This window comes from Danaus plexippus (assembly GCF_018135715.1).
Source record: "Danaus plexippus chromosome 13 unlocalized genomic scaffold, MEX_DaPlex mxdp_40, whole genome shotgun sequence".
In the NCBI taxonomy this organism is placed as follows: domain Eukaryota; kingdom Metazoa; phylum Arthropoda; class Insecta; order Lepidoptera; family Nymphalidae; genus Danaus; species Danaus plexippus.
Genome location: NW_026869850.1, coordinates 678,492 through 702,543, shown reverse-complemented (window position 1 = coordinate 702,543; position 24,052 = coordinate 678,492). Strand labels below are relative to the sequence as shown.

General features: G+C 31.2%; 1 protein-coding gene across 2 annotated transcripts; it reads right to left on the bottom strand.

Moving 5' to 3' along the window:
* Positions 1-424: 424 nt before the first annotated feature.
* LOC116770237 (cationic amino acid transporter 3) lies at positions 425-20,738 on the bottom strand. Of its 2 annotated transcripts, none has more exons than XM_032661625.2 (11): positions 20,570-20,738; positions 6,777-7,008; positions 5,347-5,631; positions 4,932-5,036; positions 4,198-4,484; positions 3,333-3,570; positions 2,851-2,953; positions 2,612-2,763; positions 2,143-2,285; positions 1,602-1,710; positions 425-1,345 (listed from the first exon to the last, which is right to left on the bottom strand). In XM_032661625.2, exons 2-11 carry the CDS (start codon positions 7,006-7,008, stop codon positions 1,233-1,235), a joined length of 1,767 nt encoding a protein of 588 aa, XP_032517516.2. In that variant the 5' UTR covers positions 20,570-20,738; the 3' UTR covers positions 425-1,232. The 2 variants fall into 2 exon arrangements, with proteins under 2 accessions (XP_032517516.2, XP_032517517.2); XM_032661626.2 differs by lacking the exon at positions 20,570-20,738 and adding an exon at positions 10,095-10,178.
* Between the last annotated feature and the right edge of the window lie 3,314 nt (positions 20,739-24,052).

Here is a 24,052-nt window from a genome sequence, read left to right as displayed (position 1 = left end):
ACCTTTCCAATAAAAATCGATTGAAGTTATTGTTCAAGTTTTTTTTAGGTGAAGAGCATGCTGTGTGGTCTTCCTTTTTTAAAATTATTATTATTGATATATTTTTGTCTGCATACTGAATGTACGTAGACGCGATTATTTAAATTCTGAGAATGTCCATCCGCTCTTTCCTCAGAAGCAGCTTTTCGTATTGATATTCCTCAGGTGACTTCTACAATATCTTGTAGAAAGGAGTTTAATTCAGAACTAGGTCCGATTTTATCACAAATAGGGCAATCATTGCTTATACTATCACTACTTGAGGAACGTAGATTATGCTAGCACTGCTTATACTATGACTAGTTGATGTAGATGTTTTAAAATAAGGCCCCAAAAAGGTTACAAATTTGGGTTATTAACTAAAAAATAAATGAATACAATGTAAAAAAGTTCACAAATAATAATTTTTATTACGATTTTAACAAATAAAATAATGGGAATTCGTTTACAATTCATTTGAATCACAGTCTGTTCCTTAAAACTAATATCTTCATTAATTTTTTTTATATTAAACAATGACAACGTTTGTAAATAACATTTTATATATCTTGGAATGTTTTCATTACGGACTAAGTGTTATCACAGAATCATGTTATTGTTTCATTTATATACATTTTAACACATTTCCATTTAATATTTTTTTTACAATGAAACTTCCACACAGCAGGAAAAATAGGTTTCATGTGATAAATAAAAATAAAAAATTTTGATGTACGTACATTGTCTGTCTGTATACAATTTAGATTTAATTTAAATAAATTTTATTAGAAAGCTATTTGATTTTCATCGTTGCATGTTATGAGACGGACGGATGACAACAAATATATGTGTAGTGTGTTTTTTTATACTTAAGACGCAATTTATATTAAGTCTAAGATTATTGTGTAACACTAAAGCTATCTTGAAATGTTTTAAAAATGAATTCTAGAAAATAAGTCAATATAATTTGTCATATTATACAGATTTAATATGTACCGAATAAAATGAATCTTTTGAGCAAGCACTGGCTTTAACGAGCTAGTTACATTATTCTAGCTTTCGGCCACTGTCTAGACAAAACTAGGTCGTTCCTAAACTCTAGACCGAGGTGTTCTACAACTAATTCATCTATCGGTAATATCACAACTATAAACCATAATATCTATAGACTGATGCGTCTTTACGTCACATTAGAGTAAATTCAGAACGTTTCGTCAAAATTTGGTGACGATTTGCTTCACATGGACTCCATTTCCGTTCATGACTGGCAGCTTCTTCTCTCTCAGGGTACTGTTGCGAAGACCATAGAAGAAGTAAATAGCGTAGCCTGGAAAGAAGAAATTTCACTTGACCAAAGAATCGTAGAGCAAAGAAAATACATACTTTTAATTTAGTATTTATTGTTTGTTATAACATATGGATTCGTGCCACATTAATAAAAACAATGTCTTGTATAAAAACATCGTTCTAACGAAGGTTAACTTCAGATAATATGCAAGGCAGTACAATAACTTTCAGTGAAATGAAGGCAGTTTTGAATATTTGGGCCTTTTTTGGTTTTAACATAATTTTAAAATACTTGCCTATAACCAGCCATAAGATGAAGCGGACCCAAGTCTGGTAGTCGAGTTGCGCCATGAGGTACAGGTTCATACACACGCTGAGGTAAGGAACTAGCGGCACCAGCGGCACCTGGAGGTATACTCTCAGTAAGACATTTGATGATGAGCTCGGAGGTTTTAAGACACATCGAGAATTCAGTAGCAGATGCTAGTTCTGGATATGTTTCATCAAATGCAAAGCGTTTTACCGTGGAAGTGGTCTTGAGTTAATGACTACATTCAAATATATGTATTTATGTAAACTTAATATATAAGTAAAAACAAGTGGTGTGTCTGTTTATAACATTTATGTAGGAGCATTATACTTAATGTATACGTACTAATGGTATGTACACGTACACATAACACTCATATAACACAATATAAATTACAATACTATGCAGGCAAAGACGCGGACAACGTTAGTTTTTTTAAATACTCCAGTATCTTTTTAACCTGACCAATTAAACTGGTATAAACATAATCATGCCAACTGAGTCAAGTGCTGACTCTACTGACTGACCTTGAAGCTAAGTTGTTTGACGTCAGCGCGAGGCTGCCGGTAGAGTACAACGAGCAGTACCAGCAGGACGGCCCCTATCGCGCTCCACACCGCCACACTTGAAGACCATTGCATCACGACACAACACACCAACATACACACGACTACAACAAAGTTAAAGTTATATTATTACATTGACCTTTGTTACAAAAATATGCAAAAAAAGAAATTTTGTTGGAAAAAAATTACACTGTAAACACAATTTAATTTACACTCTTAGATCATAACATTGGTTTTGGGGTGTCATAAAAACGGTGGAACTGAGTTCTTATTTGTAACAAATATCACCCAAAGGCTAAAACTTATCGGTGACATATGGTACTCGAAGTTACTGTTAATTATCTGGTTGTTATAGCTGTATTTATAAAAAAAATATAGTTTTATTCAAACAGTAAATTGAAAATTAGCCACAAAAATAAGGAGAACTTACAAAATATCCCGATGGTACACTTGGCGATGGTGGCGGACAGTTCCGTGGGGTGTTTGAGACCCAGCAAGTTGCAAGTCTGCAGGATAGTCGCTCGCGGTCCTCCTACTCTTAATGATTTGTCTTTGACCGTCAACGGATGCTCCTCTTCATATCTGATAGTTTAAGTTGTTTAAATTTGGAAAATATACAAGAAGAATCTATCCCTTTATATCGACGGAATATATTTTTGTTATATTTACCTTAGAATTAATACGCTTGTAGCAACAATTGTATAAGCCAGCAACGTCCCGATAGACATCATATCTATCAGCTGGTTCAGATTAAAGATGGCCGCCATCACAGCTTATATGGAACAAATCATCGCATGAGAATAATATAGAAAAGTAATGAAAGTCCTACACACTCCCTTACAGGTCGTACATCGGAAACAAGTTAATGGAATAAATAGTACATATAAGTAGTAGTAGAAAAAAGATACTTAGAAAGCGAATAAAAGTGTGTAATTAAATTTAAATCTGTATTTTGAATTAAATATCTCAATCTGAGAGTTATATTAGGAGTTTTGTATCTCAGTACATCGCAAAAAAGCCATCAATGTTATAGCGTGGTTATATTTTATAAAATAATTATGAAAATGAATCCAAAACAATTACTTCATCACCAAATAAAATATACAATCAGACAACAATTTTAACTTCAACATAAATAGAGTTCCATCTACCTGAAAACAATCCACTCAACCCGGTCGCCAGTAACGGCGTTTTGGTTCTCTTGTGAATAACAGCTAGCGGCTTGAACAGAACACCGTCCGAGCCCATGGCGTACAGGACCCTCGGTAAAGGGAACATAGCGCCCAACAGACTGGTACAGAGAGCAAACACAGCCCCTATCGTTACAATCCATTTGATGACCGGCATCCCGGACTCGTCGAACACGTGCGGGAAGGGAGCGTCGGCGTCCTGCAAGACAAACAAATTGTTATCAGTTTAATTTTGTTTAATTAAACATCTCATTGTGTTTTTATTTGCACTAATTCTAAGTTACTAACAAAGCTATTGAATTAAAAGCAACGTTAAATGTTCAAATAATAAGTTTGTGCTTTAATACTTAGTTTTGGTCTTGGAAGTTGGCACCAATATTGAATTTGAAAAATAAATAAATATAATTTATTCTAATATGTAGTTCAGTAATCTATAGTAGATAAGTCAGGAGTTATGTCTTATAAACACATTTAGTTGCTTGTTTAAGATAAGATTTATGCAGTTATTTTAAATTATGTTATAACATGAATTACTATGATTCATTGGTGTATAACTAAATTATTTCTCGTAATATAATCTAGTTGATGCAAATATATAAATCACACGGGAACGTTTTAATTCTCAAGGCAGTAACATTATAAGTCATGTCTTTTGTTGATTCATGTGTTCGATAATTTAATATTATAATAGAACGAGCTGCCATTTTATAATTGGTTATTGTGTTTGTACAGATTTAGAACTAATAGATACCGATCTATTGTTTGTAAATTTAAACATAAAGTTATATTGCTAATACGTATTAAAAGTGCCAAAGATAAATCTCACCTGTAAATAGTAAGGCCACATCATAGTTAAGACGGTGGCTATACTGAAGTATGATACGAAAATAATCACGAGAGACAAGACTATGGAGAGTGGAATGTCTCTTTTGGGGTTTTTGGCTTCTTCGCCCGTTGTCGCCACGCAGTCGAAGCCTACGAAGCCGAAGAAGCACTTCGCTGCTCCAGCCATGACACCCGCCATCCCCCACGGCATGAACCCTCCACCGCCGGCCTTGTCACGATACTCCTCTGGTATTTCCTGTACATCGATGCGCCAGTTGGCTGGGTCACCTGAAAATATTAAAAATGTCATCCATCGTTCTCATGCTCTCAGTTATATATGAACCCATTTTGGTAGGTTAATATATACATATACAAGTACTTATGTTTGTTTTTATACAAGAATCGACTCTTATAACAAGTGTGATTAACATGGATTCAGCACATTAGAACAGTAATTACAGTCGTATTAGTATTTTCTATTAAAAACTTTATATTTAAATAAACAAACATGAGTCAGGATTGATATTCTTACTTCAAATTACTGATACGTGATTTAAAGGTACGTGTAGGTACTTGTAATCGTTGCTAGTTTTTTTATACGTATTTCTAAATTTATCAAGCACTCTTCGATTAATCGAAATAAATCTCATGAGGTTAATGCGTACCTCAAACTGAATTGAATATGCGGGCAAAACCGCTCGTAACGATTAGTAGATAATAAATACTATAACTTACTTTTAATAGCACCCGCAACTACGACGATTATGACGGTGACCATGTTGAGTGCGGTGAATACATTGTTCAGTTTAGTTGACTCGCTCACTCCGATACCGAGGAGAACTGATATGTAGGAAGAAATAAATGTTTTGAAAAGAAAAGTCTCCGGCGGATAGCTGACGATTCTGTACATTGTTGGCTTAGTTGGGAGAAATATATGATACAAAATAATATTGTAGTACTCAATGATACATAGTTTATATAAGCGATATTAAAATTATTATAACAGACTACATTTCATTACAGTACGATGTGAAATTTGATGCATTTAGACTTGTTTAATGTGACTTTATGAACAGTGAAATCCTTGAAGAATTCTTGTAACTAACATTGTAAATTACTTAGCGTAAAAAATATAATAGGAGCATCTTACTGGTTATGAGGAGTACGAGTGTGAAGGCGAATATGTCCGGATAATCCGCCAGGAAAGAGACGTTTATAGGGGCGATGCGCGTCATGGTCTCGGCCATAGTGTTGTTACAGAGACTGTCTATGTAATTGGCCATGCCCTTCGCCACGCTGGCCGTTCCTATGACATACTCCAAGATGAGGTTCCAGCCGATCGTAAACGCTATGAATTCACCGACGCTCACATAGCTGTACACGTACGCGGAGCCGGCTTTTGGAACTCTAGACGCGAATTCGGCGTAGCATAAGCCTGGAATTGAATCAAAGGTAATTGTATTATTTATATTACACCAGCCATCTGTACATTATGATATGAAATTAAGATTGTTTTCAAGGCCAGAGAGAATAGGCTGTTAATTGGTTACGATTACCATCTTCAGCTTCATTTCCACCTACCCTCAGGTGTTATGACAGTTAAGCGTAATCCAATTTACGAAATCTAAACTTTAATATATATATGTACAGGTATGTGAAAATACTTTACATTACAAGATTCAATCATTCTCTATTTTTGCTTTAAACGGTAGAAAATGGAGGATAAAAGTGTAAATTTTAACATATTCACAAAAAAGCAAGAATTCTATAAAAAAGACACATTTGGTAAAGCTTTAATGATTGGATAATATATACACATATATATACAATTTACCGTTTTATCATAAGTAATTGGTAGTTGCTTGTCATCGGCCTCGACATGAAGACTAACCCGGACTATTGAAAACTGAATAACCAGAGCAGGATTACGTTAAAAAAAAACATGCGTACTTTTATGTATATTTAGACATACGTCTTAGACAACTACCAGTTATTATGTAACAGGTCTATTTGAAGCTAGCCAAGATAAATACTAGGAGAATTTGTTTAACAATTCAGTAAAATATTCACGAAACTACGACGAAACGAAACTAAACGAAACTATTGGTTATATGTAGTTACGCGAACATACATACGTAACACATATATCTGTCGCTTATTCTTGCTCCTGTATGCTTAACGTACTAATTGAAAATATTTCTTTACAACCAACAAGTAAATTCAATTAAAAAGACGCTTTCAAATAAACTTACGTTACACAAGTCGAATAATTTCACACAGACAACGTTATAACTTTAAAAGGTATATTTGCATTACATAATTGCTTTGCCACTGACCGACTGGCACACATTGAAGGTTGGATTGCTGTTGAAGATACTCTTTATGGCACTTAATATATTATAATATGATTCAATTGATTCCAAATGGCGAGTTACCGCTATCATGATTTACAGATAATGTTCAGCAATAAACAACTGTCTAATACTACATTCAAGTAGTCTTCGACTCGTCAAGCTCTGAATGATTGTAATGATTACCATATTATGCTATTTGGTATAATAACTGATATATGAAATTCACCTGCAAACGCAGAGGCAATAGCTGCAACAAGAAAGCTCAGGGTAACTGCTGGACCTGCGACGGTTTTAGCTACGGCACCGGCCAGCACATAGACGCCCAGACCGAGGGTGCTGCCCACTCCCAGGGCCGTCAGGTCCAGGAGACCGAGGCACCTAGACAGCTGGGTCGTGATCTCGCCCTCCTCAAGTTGTTTGCAGCGGCGTAACGCAGCGAAAATTCTGGCGCAACCCATCTGCGTCAAATAAATTTGATTTTAAATTATAAAGTAACGATTGTTATTCTAATCACATAAAACAATTTAACTTTACTCCTTATAGAAGACTGGTGTAAAATAAACACAATCACAGAAAACGTTGTGGGAAAATTCAAAAGACACGGGAAAGAACATTTTAAAGAGAGGCCTTAACCGATCATTTAATCTGCATTTAGATATCTCATCGTCGGAAGAGTCTTTGCAGACTAGTCATCACGTATCAGTGATCCATGTACATGATGACTTTCTTGGGAAGATAGTTGCAATGGTTTCCCCTTACATTCTGTATCAGCACTTTTTTAGGGCTATTTAGATTCCAACCCAAGGCTTGCTGTAGCCTGTTCCAGCCAGTGGTGTCTAAATACTCTTAGAAATTACATATGACTCGGAAAAGATCACATTGGTACTTGCCAGATTTCGAACCCGCGCCCTCACGTATGAGAGGCGGGCCTTGTAACCTCCAGGCCACCACGACTTTTTTTTTACATATATGCATATATATTTATATACATAAAAGATTTCTATAGAAACTAAAATGGATGAACTGACCATCAATTTGTATTGAATAAGCGATATCATTTTTTTATATTGAAGGTTTGTCGCCAGTACTAACATCCGTATGACATCCACTATGTTATTGTATTAATTTCTCTTTTATAAATCTAGTTCCAACATTCCATAGTAACATTACCTATGAATGCTAATTAAATCGTTTTGTATTCCATCAATGAGGACGCGATCAGCTGTCTACTGTCAAGGTGAGCTGAAGTGACGTCACAGTACCATCATGCTCAATGTAATTGCGATTGTATTAAAAACTATCTGACACCCGCGACTTCGCCCGCTTTTTTTGATATATTTATAAATATGACTGAAGGCACATTGCTTCTAACTAATAAATTTATAATAAATTTTTATTTTATGATAAAGACCAAGTGTTTTAGAAACAAAACCTAAATGTCAATGAAAAATCGCTCATTTTTATAAACACGTAATTTTTAAGGATAAGGTTATTTCAATAGTCTCAAAACTGTTTACCTCATTTCCAAAACGCTACTTAAACTGCCGACCAAAAATTAGAGGCCAGCGATGTATTTTATAAGGTCATGAGATAGGCCGTTCTCATTAAATTGATCATAAGGACGGACGAAGGAAAACATGAACATCTCTTTACTACGAGCGACTCTCGCCACGTTTAACTTTTAACATCAAACAAACAATGATCATTGTAATGTAATGATTTGTTAAAGATACATCTATTACTTTTGCTTATTTAAATGAAGATAAGTTTTTCGGATGTTGCGCGTTTTTTATTATTTTATATCCGCATAATCCCGATGTTTCAGTTCCTTTACAGAAACCGTGATCACGCTGAGTATCCGAAAAACTTATCTTCATTTAAACGTGTACACCAGAAAATATAGCTATCATTAATTTTACTTAATATCCTTTAAAATAATTATGAAATATCAGAAAAAAAATAATTAAAATAAACTTGATAGTAACAAAAATAATTTGAACATGAAGAGTTCCCCTTTAAACGAGTTTCAGGATTGCTTAAGCAAGGTAAATATGAAGTCAAGTCTTTCACCTTCGTATTGGAAGGGATTTTCCCTTTACCTGACTCTGACTCTCACGATCAAACATAACAGTAGAGCGTATCAGAAGAATTCTTATTGAAAATTATAATGAAATTAATAATTTTTTATTATTATTTAGCTTTATAACAGTCGATCTAATTTTTTAGATATTTTCTTGAAGCAACATATTTAATCGTATTTATAATGTATATCAAATATAATGACTTTGTTTGTTTGTTAGTAAAATATAATAACATCTGCCAAAATACATTGATCTCTTATAAATACATATAACATACACAGAATTAATAAATAACAGGTAAATGTTATATTTGTCAAATTAATTTATCCTTAAAGTATAATTATATATGAATAATTTTTATCGCGAGAAAGCTTTAATAAAATCCGTCAAATGACCAATGAAGTTTTGCCTTTGTTAAAACAAAGACAATTACTTTCATTTTCTTATCGCAATTTATGAGTTTGAATACTTAGTTACATATATAGTTAATCCAAAAAACTAAATGCGCGTTTTACAACACGGATGAGAACCAGTTTAATCAAGTGATTTTTATACATAAATTAATCTTGAGCCGAAGGTTTTGGCAATATTTTTATGTCCATGTCCATTATGCCGCGTCTCTTGGTGATAGTTTGATCATTTAGAACGCCTCTACATGGTTATCAAGCATTTATTCTGACGATTGAGCGTACACGTCTAAAGAATATATACGTATGTGACTTTTACACCTAAAATTACTTAATAATTTCATATCAAATTTATGAAAAAGCTCTTGTCTAATTTAATATTGATATATTCGATAGAGAGTTACTCCAAAATTTTTAATATCAATGTATTTTATGTGAAGGTAGATGAGATATTCTATTAGGACAACATCCTTGTGTATTATGTCGTTATACGTTAATATTTTTTTGATAATCGACACGAGCGCAAATACAAACAGGTTATATCAGGCACTATCTCGAGTGTTAGTTCAATGATTCCTTTTATTAATAACTTTTTTTGAAAATACACAAAATTTAAGGCGTTAATCGCGGTATGACTGGTATTTTTTTATGAACATACACCCAAAAGTTTAGAGTAAAAAAACAAAGGGGAAAAAATCTAAACAACATAAAACGTTGGTATATTAAGATTTTTTTCAGATTACTTCACATCTCCGTACAATAAATACTTTGTATAATATATATATATTCTACATATGTTGGTATGTGTATGTGTGTGTTATATATAAACAAGTATATTGTTGACGGATTATTGACTTCACGATTGATGAATTTAAAGGAAGTGAAAAACAAATAAGCAAAAGTTTCAAAACAAAAACATTATACCAATTAATATGATTATGATTTATTAATTATCTACATTTTATTTCGTGAATGTGAATTTGTGAAAACACAAAAGAAAAGTTTTATTAATAATTTATCAAAGAACAAATGTCTTAATAATTCAATCATACTCACCGTGACGACGACAGAGGAATCAATGAATCGAATAAAATAATACTTAATAAAAAAAATGACAAATCACGCCAATAACTAAACAGTGACAACGACAAACTGAAAGTGTCTCGTCATATCACACCTGTTTGATTTGATGATATCTTTATAGTCTGAATTAAGCTTTATAAATACTATTATCTAGTTTTACAATAGTAAAGATGTGTACACACGAGATGAGAAAAAAAATAAAGGCCTTATCCTTGAGGGTGCTGCAGCAGTGTGAGAAAAACATCTCTTATATTGACTGGAAATAAAAAAGTGATGGTAACAAAAAAAAAATGATTGGTTTATGTCGAAACAGTAGAAGAAGCTACGAGTTGTTTTTTACATACTGATTTATAACCTTTCAACCTTTTTTGTATTATATAAGTGTCTGTAAATGTTTTTCTAAAGTCTTTGTACCTATAAATTTTTTTGATACCTAAAAATCTAAGACATATAAGCTATAAAATGTAATAATACTGACTTTGAGTGTCACTAATTTACATTGTAATAAATATAAATTTCTGTGGCAAATAAAAATAATTTTATAAAACATGTGATCTACATTGAAACAGCTTTCATAATAATATGACCAATAAATAAGAATTTCTAATTAATAATAAATAATGTAAATAAAATAAATGTCAGTTGTTAATATTCGTTTTCTCCCAAACGAGAGACGCTCCAGCATGTAGTGTTCACGTGAACATACTTAAAAAAAATGTCAATATTTACACAGTTTTATTAAAATGCACTGAAATGACACATCATATAAAATCATATAATTACGTATAGTGCAGGTTAAATAAAGATATACTTAAATATGGGATATGATTTGTTATGTTTGCCTTGCTTAGACTAAATTGTAGAATTTTGTGAGACTGTGTGTTGGTTAAGAAACCTAATAGTGACATTATATGCAGACGTAATGCATCCTGTTGCTATGGATACGCGAGATAAAGTATATGATCAACAAATATTTGTTAAATGAGAGTGAAAGACTTTCCAGCTTTTGATGATTGTGTAAAAATAGTTTAATTGTAAACCCGCCGTGATTAATATAAGGGATTTGTTTTATGATAGTTCAATAATATTGTTTGCGATATACCTAAGGTACAAGCTGTTGTTGTCGAGTCTCGCTTTTTGTGTTTATGTAGTATTTATATAAAACACGGCAGAGTCAACGACCGCGTTCGCCATTCACTAGCGTCACACTACTCTATACAAATGTCCCCGTTTTAAATATTATGCGAAAAAAGTTATAGTTTCCACCGAACACAGCACGCTTTTAATTAAAGTATTTTATAACCTTATTATAAACAATAAAAAAAATATATATGCAATATATAAAATCCTTATACATATTAAAGAGAAAAGATATGCCACGGCGATGGTCAAAAGATACGAAATATGTTATTATTGTGAAATCGAACTTAACATTCTCTCGGAAGAAACGTGTTTACATCGAGGGGGACTACCCGAAAAGAATTGTCGCATATGATATTCGCGACGTGGGCAACTTGACTTTACGTTCAATATAAATCCCCTTAAAATATAACAATCATCATTAAGTTATTACATCAAACTGATAAGTCAGTTTTATATTCCTGAAAGAGGAAGTAAGACTTTAATACACAACATTTTTAGTATTCGTTGTGCGTAAATAACTAAAAATATTTAAATTTTCACAATGACAGTTGACAATAATTTAAATCCTAACTGTATTCGTATTGAAGTACGTTTCATTGCTCACTGTTTTGTTTACGTCAGCTTACAATGGCCACGAGAGGATAAACACGAGGAATAGTATTGCTGGCACATTCGCGTACGTTAAATATATTGTGTTATGTGGGCATGTGTTTTGCGATGAGGTTTTGTTGGCTTTGCCTTTTACGGTAGAGGTCAAACCTATAAAGGAAGATTTGGTGAGAAGCGAATCACTCTGAATGATAAGGATTTTGCAATGAACCGACCATATGGAGATAGATGTAAATATTCATTATTACAACACAAATCTTGAAGATATTAACCAAGGAACGTATTAAGGAAATTGTGAAATACATTCTTATAAATGTTATTTGTCGAGTGTTCAATGTATCTGAATGTTGTTCCACTCCCGTCCTCATAGTATTATCGGAGACATTAAACTTACTAGTTTTCTTCCAATTACTTGTGTATGTATGCGGTATTAGCGGTTTTTACCTTAATTAATTCCATTTAAGTCGCCATTTGTAATTCAAGCTTTCACGAGCGTCCTGATTTGTGCGACCGGTTCAAGTTGTGCAGATTATATTTGTTTTGATAAATAATTTGAAAGTTATCTTGTGTTGTAATACTTAGATGTTGACAATGGATGCTGCCGGTGTTCACGAGCGGTTGATCGACCGCCCGTCTAAAGTATTTAATTTTATATAACGAAATACATTCCGTTACTTAAGTTGCAAGTTGATTACGAAACGCCCGATACCTATCTATATAACGTTATAAATTTCGTCAAGCAATTTCCAGAGCAGTTATACTTTACTTACAAACTTTGACGTTTATTTGAACAAGAATTGCTTTATGGTCTTTGCAGTATTTTATTTTTATTCGTCAGCTTTTGTCTTATCTTACCAGACAGTTTCTATAAAAGCTGAACCCAGTAGTGACTGTCGGTGAGTTATGGGTGAAAGTAAATTTCTACCAGCAACAAGAGGTCATCTTGTTATATGCGATCTGAGTCATAAACGTCAAAGTAACCAAAATGTTATGATCCCTGTCTAGTTTGTTGCTAGTGTCTGGAATCGCGTCATCCCGGCTCTCCCTTGCTCGGTTATCGTAACCGCTCTATGGGAAGTATGTTTCCTCTCAGTTCAAACTAGACACAAGACTCGGGAAGTCAACACTTTTCTATTGGCGATTCTATTCTAAGACTAATAGTTTTAGACGAACGGAACTAACAGTCATAATCAATAATAGTTTTATTGACTTAACAAAACTTACAGAGGAAACCACTACTATATTCGAAGTTATATAAAAATACGTTATATATTTTGTCTATATATATGTATATATTTTTAAGTTAAAATCTAATACATAAACGACATAATAGACATACATTTGTTTATCACAAATAAATATTATTCAGTAAAATAAGTTAATATTAAATTGGAACGGTGTCGCGGCAGCGGCCTTCAAACACGTGGAATGGCCACACTGGAATGAAAAATGATTCAAGTGCTTTTGTGTTATCTACATAACATTGACTGGCGTATTATCTGGAGCCTTCGTGACAACACGATCTGCGTGTGATGTACGAAAAACAAAAACTCTAACTAATCAACCCATCTTAAAGCTGACAATAAGGACACGATGCAACACTCAGAGTAAAATGCCCGTAGCTTTTGTATAACGTATAAAACAAATAAAGAGGACATAAATTCGTATAACTTGGCATAAACCCACTCGCAAACTTATAAACTCGTTTCTTAATTACATTATATAGCGGTATCTCTGATTATTTGTGTGTATGTTGACCAGTAGGAGAACGGCGAAGCTCATGAACGTATCCACTCATGGATTGCATATTACATGTACTGATAAGGATATTAAATTTAAATGGTCATTTTCTCATCCCTTTCTTGATAAGACGACTACATAAAAATATTTTCTAATGTATTATTTTTTATAGTATCAGAAAATAGAATTCAAACGCTAAGATCATTTGTTAATCAAATAATATCATACATATATTTTTACTATTTTTAACTTTTATTACAGACGATGGTCTTAACGCCGTTACTTATTAACTATATACAGACTTTTGGGAATGACGAAAATATGTACATATATATATTCTCATGATTTTTTTATTAACTTATAAAGACACTCCATGATGTATTTATAGATAAAAAGGTTTTTAATCCATTTTCCGAGTCCGAGTTACAAATTTATAAACATTCTAATATCTGGATTACATATTCTGTTCCTTCCTGTTAATATTTCATTATGAAAAATATATTTTTTTACAAAATAACAAGAAACTAACATTCCAGATACAAATAATTATGTCGTTTTGGACAAAAATTGTATAATTAAAACTGTGTTACGATACATTTGCAGTAGTTTCTAAGCTGTGTGTTCACAGAAACTAAATTATACCAACCTTTCATTGTATTCTGATCATTAACAATTATGACGCGGGTTGTCTTAAATAAACGTGGAAACAAGTGGCTATCAATACCAAGACGTCCTTCTGTTAATATTTAATTTGTAAAGAAATTTTGAAATCATATACTTCTTGTTTAAATAATAATGTAATAATAAACAAATTATTGATCATTTTTTATATTCTTTACGTGTGTCTATCGTGTAAAATTAATTTATAATGTCTATGCGAGTTTTAATCAAGGCTTTTACAAACCGACTCTGAACTAGTGAACACGTATTCTACGATTGTCTATTGATACAAGTATTTTATTGTCTATTGTAACTCAAACAATAAAGAGCAACGAAATATGACGAATATAATTGTTTTCTACAAAATAATAAAATTAATTTCATTAATAATAATGTCTTACAAGAAATAAAAAATATATATATATATATAAACCTATGAGTGTATTTAATTAAATGTTTACGAACAGTGCTATAAGAATTTAATTAACTAGTTGTTATCCGTGACATTGTTCGAGTGGGTCAGATATATGAATAAAATCGGAATAAAGTCCTTTCCATATAATATAATAGTTACAACTTATTTTGCCTCTTATTCCAATATAGCTATATATTATATCAATAATCTGATTATGTCAATTTAAATTCAATATAAATCAATTCAGATTCACAACATTTATATTGAATGTCAGAACACAGGAAACTACTAATATATTTTGTTCATGAAAACCAGCTAGTTCAATTATTGCTAGCCGAGGTGTTCAGTAAAAATCTACTTAATGATGTTGATTAAGGAGCAGGATGTACATATAAATATGATCGGACAGCAATTAAAAGAACTTTCTAGTTTCTAGCGTGTTTATGGACAAGCGACGTGAATCTTTACGACGATGTCTATTTATCTAACAATGATTTATTGCCGAAATTAACGAATTTTACACCAAAATATAAAATAGCTATTCTATATAGAAAAAGATCTTGAAAAAAAGGGAATTCTTTGGAATAAATTGATCCTAGCTTGATATTTCAAAAAGAAACCTCTATTTATGTAAGCACGTGTTTTGCTTGATTGTGAATCATATAGTCATCCTCCCAACTACTTATTTTAGGTTTTTAATACGTCTCCGGCCATCTCAAGTAGCCTGAGCTTATTTTTTGCTGATTTCGGTGTATGAACACATTAGTTTTGAATGTTTCTGTTATAACATGAACAATCGCTAGCTTAACTCCGAGCGCTTTTAGAAATGGTCCAAAAAATGGCGGGTACAAATATTATAAATAAAATTATTATGTATTATGATATATATATATATATATATAGATGTATATATATATATATATATATATATATCATAATACATTTCCTTATTAATTTCGAGAATTCAATAATAGTATCAAATTCTATCTAGTAGATATACTTTTACATAAAATTCTAAACACTTAATACATATCAAAATCAATAAAGGGAATAAAGTATAAGAAATAAATATAAAATCGTGAAAGTCATATCTTAAAATGACAACCAAATTGCGTTTGACTATTAATATAAACTTCATATAAATATTATAATAAACAACATACAAACGATTATACTGTAATTATATATTTTTCTATATCCGTGAAGATCTTTGACTGTGAGGTATGAAAAAAATATAAAAAGATACTTGAATTATGTAACCTTAATGTGTACTCTTACCACATGTGTAAAACGTCACACCAAATACGCGGCGTTTCCCGTTTCCAATTTCATAGAATAATCTGTTTTATATAAATTTTTTACGATAATTACGGAGTTACAATCACGACGGCTTTAAGTCCACACCGAATATAGTGAATTAATTAGGTTCCTGATATGTATAGAGGAATAGGAATTTATAATTGTTATAGATTTCGATACTAAAACTTCAAGTTTGTTCATGAAATACCAGGCACTGTTGAAGCTCCTCTCCCTGCAACGAGATGCACCCGGCACCCGCGCGATATATCCATGGAGTGCTGAGAGGTTTCGTCTCAACTTTCTACATAAAAGCAAGCTGGGTTGCTTTATTCCTACGCAACCATCACCTCAAACCAGCGTTAATGATTTGTCGTAATAGATGTATCGCAACATTAATATTGATTGATAAAAGCAATGTTTACAAATTATTTACCAAATTGTATTTGTTTTTTTTTCATGAAAATAAGTGACTATATTCAATTTGCCGGTTCAATACTTTAAGAGCACTGTTCGTTCAATGTGTTGGAACTAATTTTGTTTGGAATGTGAAATCAGTCACTATTCTTATATCGAGCTGTTATTATGATGTATATTTTTGTTTTATTTTTACAGCTGTCTTTTTTACGGAGTATAATAAGTTTCCAAACGAGCATAAAAATCTAATTCGAAATCTAAATCTACGAGCCTTTCCTATGCTATAACGTATTTTCTAGTTTTTCTAAGGTATGTTCGTCAATGTGTGAGGAGTGTTATAATCGACCGGATGTTGCGACAAACCGTTTTTAAACATATAACTGTATAGTGCTATTGACTTCCTGCAGAATTCTAAATACGAAGTAATTCGTATAAGGCATACGACGCGGACTGTCTTACTATATTCATAGACAATGAGATCTAAGACTTTCGCTAGTTTTATTCATTTAAATGAAACTAATATTTTTCGGATATACTACGCGTGCTTTATTTTTGTAAAAAACTACACACTCCCGACATTTCGGTTACTTTTCAGCAACCGTGATCACGGGCAGACGACATCTCGTGTTTTTTAGGAAAATAAATCACGCGTATTATATCCGAAAAACATTAGTTTCATTTAAATCTATATGTAATTTTGTATATTCTGAATATACCTTACTTAATATTATACATCAGGTACTATATTTTGAAGATGTAAATATGGTAGATGTTAGAAAATTGTGATGTATCCTATTGATAATTGATAAAATTACGAATACAAGGTGAATAGATATAGCAATAAATAAATCCCGGTCAAGGTTTTGTTTGTGTCATATTAAACCTTAAAATTATTTAGACTTAAGACTTATTTATCAAAATGAATAGTTTCAAAAGAGCTTTGTATGGGTACTTCTGAAATAAACATCTGCACACTACAGTTATCTGAACGACAACATGCAATGTACGTGTCAGATAGTCCAATAAATGATGAACCTGGCATAAAACTGTTACAATGTTAGAGACTTTTATATTAGAGATTGTATGTGAGAAATTCATCGTATGACGTACATAAATAAATTATATTCATTATGAAAATATATTAAGGTCGATTTAAAAACATTGTTAAGTTAAAACCAGTTTAATACAATAAGTTTATAAGTGTCACGATAAGGAACAAAAAATATTCGAGTTATTTTCATAGAGACCAGTTCATTGTATTAATAATGTTTTAGTTAACCTATCAGTGAGTTTAATTATTGGAACTCTTGACAGAAACATTTAGATCGCTAATATTTTTTTATCATAAATAGTTTAATATGATTTAAGTATGTATTTCTTGTATTTATTGTACTCTAGGTACCAGCCCCGGCTTCGCATGGGCTCTTTCCAAAAAATATAAAATGAATATTTAATTTTGAGAATTATTAAACTTATATTATGATAACTTTCAAATGGTACGCCCGATTTAAATGATTAAAAAAATATTTACAGATACTGATGTAGGCTTGAAAACGAAGTAATTTATTTTGATAAGACTTAATACCGTATTTATGTAAATAGCTTTCCAATAAACGTGTTAGGAATATGAATTTTTAAAAGTTGTAAAATAGATATAGTATGTATTACTAAGGTATAGACATATGCCACCGCTTACTTTGCTGTAGGCCTATATAAGATACACAATTCCCTCATATATTATTTTGTTATATTTCAAAAACTTTAGGCAGCGTTTTTGTAAAAAGCTCTCAGACGGCTCTTGTTTTTCCGACATCATCAACAAATTTCGTTAATATACATACAAGTAAATACAAAAAACTTTACAAATTATATACTAAAACCTTCCTCGAGAATCACGGTATCGAGTGGTGATAACTTTTTGATAATCGATGCAGTAGTCTTCCGTTTATCGCGAACATACAGACAGACAGACAGACAGACGGATAACGCGGCGAGGGACTTTGTTTTAAGATATGTATTGATTTAACCTGACCTTTATTACTATACAGTAACCGTGATCGCAAAGAGTTGAGAGTCATTAATAATCTTGTTCATTGATTTATCATGGTTACTGAACGACATCGAAACGACGAGCTAAATAAGAAAATAATTTTATTTAAATGTGTTATGTTTAGATTTCAATATCGATTGTTTCACTAGCCGTCTCAATGTTCTCAAAGCACTCTATGGAACTGTTATAGTTATTTTCATGTACTTAGATATAAACCTGACAGTAAATGTCGAGAAGATTTACATTTGAAGCAGTTCTCAGTTAATACGTAATGAATAATAAATAATATATGCACATGTAGTGACAGTTATGTTACGATAACATTAAATAAATTACTTGTTCTAAGATATGTTGAATACTTTAAATTGTTTAAATATTAAATTAATATTAATTAAATGTTCTTGTCATCAGTGTCACACATTATGCCAATAGGCCCCCTTTTAGCTACATTTAAAAGATTTAATGACACTGGCAGAATATACTGTGCACGTTTTTGCGCGGATGAAGGCCGTATTATAAAAAAAAAAGATTTAATATAACTCGCTGTTTACTGAGTACTACATAATATAAAAGGTAAAATATATGCCTGTAATTCATTCTGAAAATGGTGAACTAATGTACATATATACAATTTTGTACAAATTTAATGTAGTAGGTAACAGATTGTCATATTTTTTCTTGTCCTTCGATTTCGGGACTAAGCCCTAGATACACCTAGTTATGTATTTTAAGCAGAGTATTCATCAACTAGTTTTATTAAAAAAAGAAGATTTTATCTTATCCCTTAGGACATATTGAATATAGGATTTACACGATAAAGTGGTAATCAATTTACTTGTCGATAACATTTGAAGTAGCGTTATATAAGATCAGAGAGATTTTCTATCCTCGTGTCTTTGTCTCTCCTTATGTTTCCTTAATTAAATAATATATACATTTTGGATTGTGTTTTTTGTATTTATTTTTAATCTGAACAATCTTTATAAATTAATATAAAATGTATATCAAACAGGTTCTTAATTTTTTATATAAGTTGGCATTTTATTATCTATTAAAACTTTAATGTTAATGGGAATTTAATTTTATATTAATTGCAATTACATCAGAAGAATTGTTTTTTATTCTCGGTATGTTTACTCCAAGTTTCCATCGTCACACTCAATACGACGCGTTTCCAGTTTCTTATTCAATACTCTACGTTATTTGTGAATCAAAAACTGTAAACGCCTCGTTTGACGTGTGATGATGGGAACAGGTCGACAACCGATTTCACAGTGAATTATTCACCTTGAATACATCAAAACAAAAAAAAAAGAAGGAAAAGGCAGAGTAGAATACAGTTTAAATTGATAAAAAATGTAAAACAATCGGAACTACGTGAATCTTGAACCGTGACATATATAAAAAATACTTCATTGTTTTCAATGATATAAAGCCAGTTCTGAGAACATTACTATAAAAAATTAATTTAATATCCGAAAAATTGTATTCTGATTGACTTGAAGCGTGACGTGACGTAAGGGAAGTAAACAGTGAAACGGGGGTAACCAAATATTTTATACAAAAACATAAAACTCACACATTCTTTGATTTGAATACAGTTACGATATAAATAATAATTTGAGTTGCAAAAAAAATATATAAGAAAATACAGTGAAGAAAAAATATATAAGAAAAATATGATTAAAACGTGAAAAATTAACTCAGTTTGTCATTAATAATAAAAAATACATATACCACATGCCAAGTCATAATGGTTTAAAAGAAATAATTCAAATATTTCTTAATGTCAAGAAAATTCTAGTAGATTTTTTTATAAAAGAAATATTAATAAATAACACACTTATAAAATATTTGCCAGAACAAGACATATTACTTTTAAGCCAATTAATATTCCGTGATCGAAAATTATATTTCTAATTAAAATTCAATCACCACATCCGTTGCCGTCCAACATTTTTATGTTATAAAAATCGAGATATTATTAAAGATGTTACATTAAATTACGAACAATATTCCATTCATTTCTATACTGAAAAATATAATTTCACTGAAATCACAATTTATAACTACAATAATATAAATATTTTTATGTAACGCAAATTTTCATGTACTGACCTTTAATACCGTCCGATATATCCGTGTATAATGAAACTGTGACACGAATAAAAAAAAAAAAGAGAAATGTCAAGCGCGTGTGTCGGCCATGTTGTCGGCCAGCCGGCGTCCGCGCAGTCACTCACGGTACTGAACAGATGAAATTAACATTCACGACAGTTTGGAGTTAGTTTGATAAAATGTTTTCAAACGATCACCTGCAACATTGTTAGGAACGATTCTTGTAATATCCACAATAATTTGAGTTACATTTTAAATCTAAATAACTTCTTTAATCACTGCTACTTATTATGTTTTAAAAAATAATATTATATTTACTTAAAAATATTTTTATCATTTTAAATATATAAACAAATTAAATGTTCATGTTAGATTTTCTAGATATTTATTAATGAGTGGCGCTGTTTTGTGCTATGTAGGTTATGGTAATTAATGCGAATGATTAAATGCTCTGAGGCTAATTATTATGTATAATATAGAAATAGTATTGAGCAATTATGTAGATCCATAAGAAGTATTTAGTCTCCAAATAGGAACATAAATAATGTTTTAAACTCAACAAATATCTTGTTATTAATATTCTGTCGAAAAAAATCTATTCTAATGACAACAATATGTCGAAGCACCATGTCCAAGTTGATTGTTACGAGCTGTGACGTCAGCAATGCTGCCATCACTAGCACTATTTCCAACAGTCTGGTTATCCATTTCCACAAATGAAGCACTCGCACTTACTTGCACTACTTTATTTCCAACTATAAACAACACTTCTATCTCTCTCTTAGTTAGTGGCGTTTGCTTATAGACTTCGCCAATGTCATGTGTCGATATTAGACTGTAATATTTAAATAAACGACACTTAGTAATTTAATAAGATTCCTCCTGGATAGCTCTCACGCTACTCTACGTCCACCACCAAAGATTCCAAATATAAATGGTTTTTGTGGATTCATTACATTTTCTCTTTTCATTTTAAATAATAAGTTAGGAACGACGAATAATCGTAGTGAATCAAATAATCAAAAATCATTTCACGAGTTTTCGTAATTAATTTTTAAACTATCTAAACTTTATATTGTTACTTAATACTTTATGGAAAACATCTTTGTTATACTAAAAGTTACAGAATGACTAATATTCACATATTACAAATCACGATACGAATTAATATTTACTGTTCTTTAATACAAATCACACAACGATCTGTAGAACAAATAATTTTATTAAAGAAATCACTAACGCCATGACATTGTTTATGTCACATCTACCCTCTAAAGTCTAAAGTAAAATACTCATCAAACGACTATCCCTTATAATGGTTTTAAATGTTGTTGCGCCGACAAATATTTTTACTTACCTATATATAGAAAAACAAAATAACTTTCTCGTAAATTTTTAAATGAATTTTGTAATATAATGGAATTTAATAACGTTTTTGTTTGAAAGACTTTGACCTTTATGTTACGACCATGTCTGTATGTCTCTAATAGGTTTGGCTCACTCATTTAATAATGCTATCATTATGCGTGACGATATATTAGTATCAAATAAAAAGTAAATTATAAAAACACATGATAAAATAAATATAGTCACAGGATATTCAATTTATATTAATTTTCCCCTCATATTAATTAAAAATATATAAACCAACACATTTTATATGTAAAACATTGAGAAGTAGTTGGCCGACAATAGAAAGCTAACCGTTGTTTATGATTACAGTCCGATAGTAGTTAACTTTAACAAATAAAAAAAGTCGCTTTAACTTAATATAATTTTTAATAAAGTTTCAGAACGTCTTAAGATCCTTTCCCCGGGACATTTAATGTAAACATGTCAAACGTTACAAAACAAATAAAACACGAATATGAACAATGAACTTGACAAACTATTCTATTTAGTTGAACCTGTTTTTCATTCAACCTTCGAGGAGTCGTAATAATACTGTTACTTCCTTCACCACATACTATTATAACTGAGGCCAGTCTCTAAGCTATAATATTATACGATGTATGTACTCGTATATATATACATATATAGTCTATTGAAAGTATCACTTGTATATAGCCGAGGATCCAGCTGATGGAGCTTATGTTGAGGTGCCTCCAGGTGTCCAGGTATACAGGTGTACCTATTCACTGGAGTAACAATTACGATGTAGGCAATAAGCAAAAGCATTGAAAAGCCTTTACTGTTTTACCAATCATGCCGACACCTTTCGCCTCAATCGATGTCCGAAACTAAAACAGGAAAATATACCCGATATCTGTATACACTTTATTGATAATTAAATAAATACTTATAATTTAAATAATTAACGATTAAAATAGTTATTTATAATTGAGTAATTATCTTATTTAAGAAATCATTGTAATTCAAAACACTTACGAGATTTTCTTTAAGTGAAGTTGAAATAGCAAATTAACACAAAATAGATTTAACACAGATGTAACATTCGTTTCCTTTAACATAATACGCGTTTGTTGAACATTCAGTCCTTAATTAAGACAAACATGTTTAATATACCTACAGATTTGATTTACATGTATAAAATTGTTATTGTTTAATATATACAGATCTTAATAGCTGACAGGCGACAACTTTAGTAAACCGTTTAAAGGATTTTGTTCCATTTAACTGATAATTGTTTACGTCAGGACTACTATTTTTCTTGTTTTCTGTAATGTTTATATTTTAAGGTAGTTTTCGTCCGATAATCACAATAGAACTCAAAGTATCAGACTCAAGCTGGAATACTTTCCTTTATTTGTTGTTCTCAGAAAATAAAAAAGTTAGTTTAACCTTCTTCACAGACTGGTGATACAAGAATTATCTGAACACCCATCAATTACAGGAAATGGTTAAGAGCAAACGGTTCTCCAACGAGCTCTAACGTGACAACATGTTTTATAACAGCAGTAAGCTGTATTTCACATTCAGATACTAAACAGCACATATAAATCTACAATTTTATGAACATCAAAAAAGGTTGAATTTCTGCTATAAGAAGCTTTTTTGTTACAAATTACTCTTTTCAATACTTCGACAGCCTCAGAAACACGTCACTGTCATCACAATAAATATAAATATCCAAGTTACATACAATACCAAATACATATATCATTTCAACATTCGCTGCGCCTAGAAGAAAAGTGTTCTTTTAGATTTATACTACAACGTTGCTATTTTATTTTATAAGGTAAACTCAATTTCAATAATTTAAATTACGTAGTAAGAAATATTAGTATAGGCCTTATTATATGCAAAAATGACTTCAGAAACGCTATTAATGGATATGAAAAAATATGTCTCTATTTCATTGGAATATATCGGAATAGAATGAAATTTTCAATAAAAACTAGATAACATAAATGATCCTAATTAATTTTAGGTTTCAGTCCCAAAATTTTTTTTAACTTAACATGTAAATGACTGAAAAATCACATAACAAGAGAAATTCCAACAAGAACACAAAGTAATTAT

Excerpts from the sequence above, each read along its gene's own strand:
- LOC116770237 (XM_032661625.2), bottom strand. The coding sequence starts at position 7,008 with ATGGGTTGCGCCAGAATTTTCGCTGCGTTACGCCGCTGCAAACAACTT. Across the intron at positions 5,632-6,776 it reads TATTGCCTCTGCGTTTGCAG|GCTTATGCTACGCCGAATTC; the intron begins GTGAATTTCATA and ends ATTCAATTCCAG. Across the intron at positions 3,571-4,197 it reads TGTGGCCTTACTATTTACAG|GACGCCGACGCTCCCTTCCC; the intron begins GTGAGATTTATC and ends TTTGTCTTGCAG.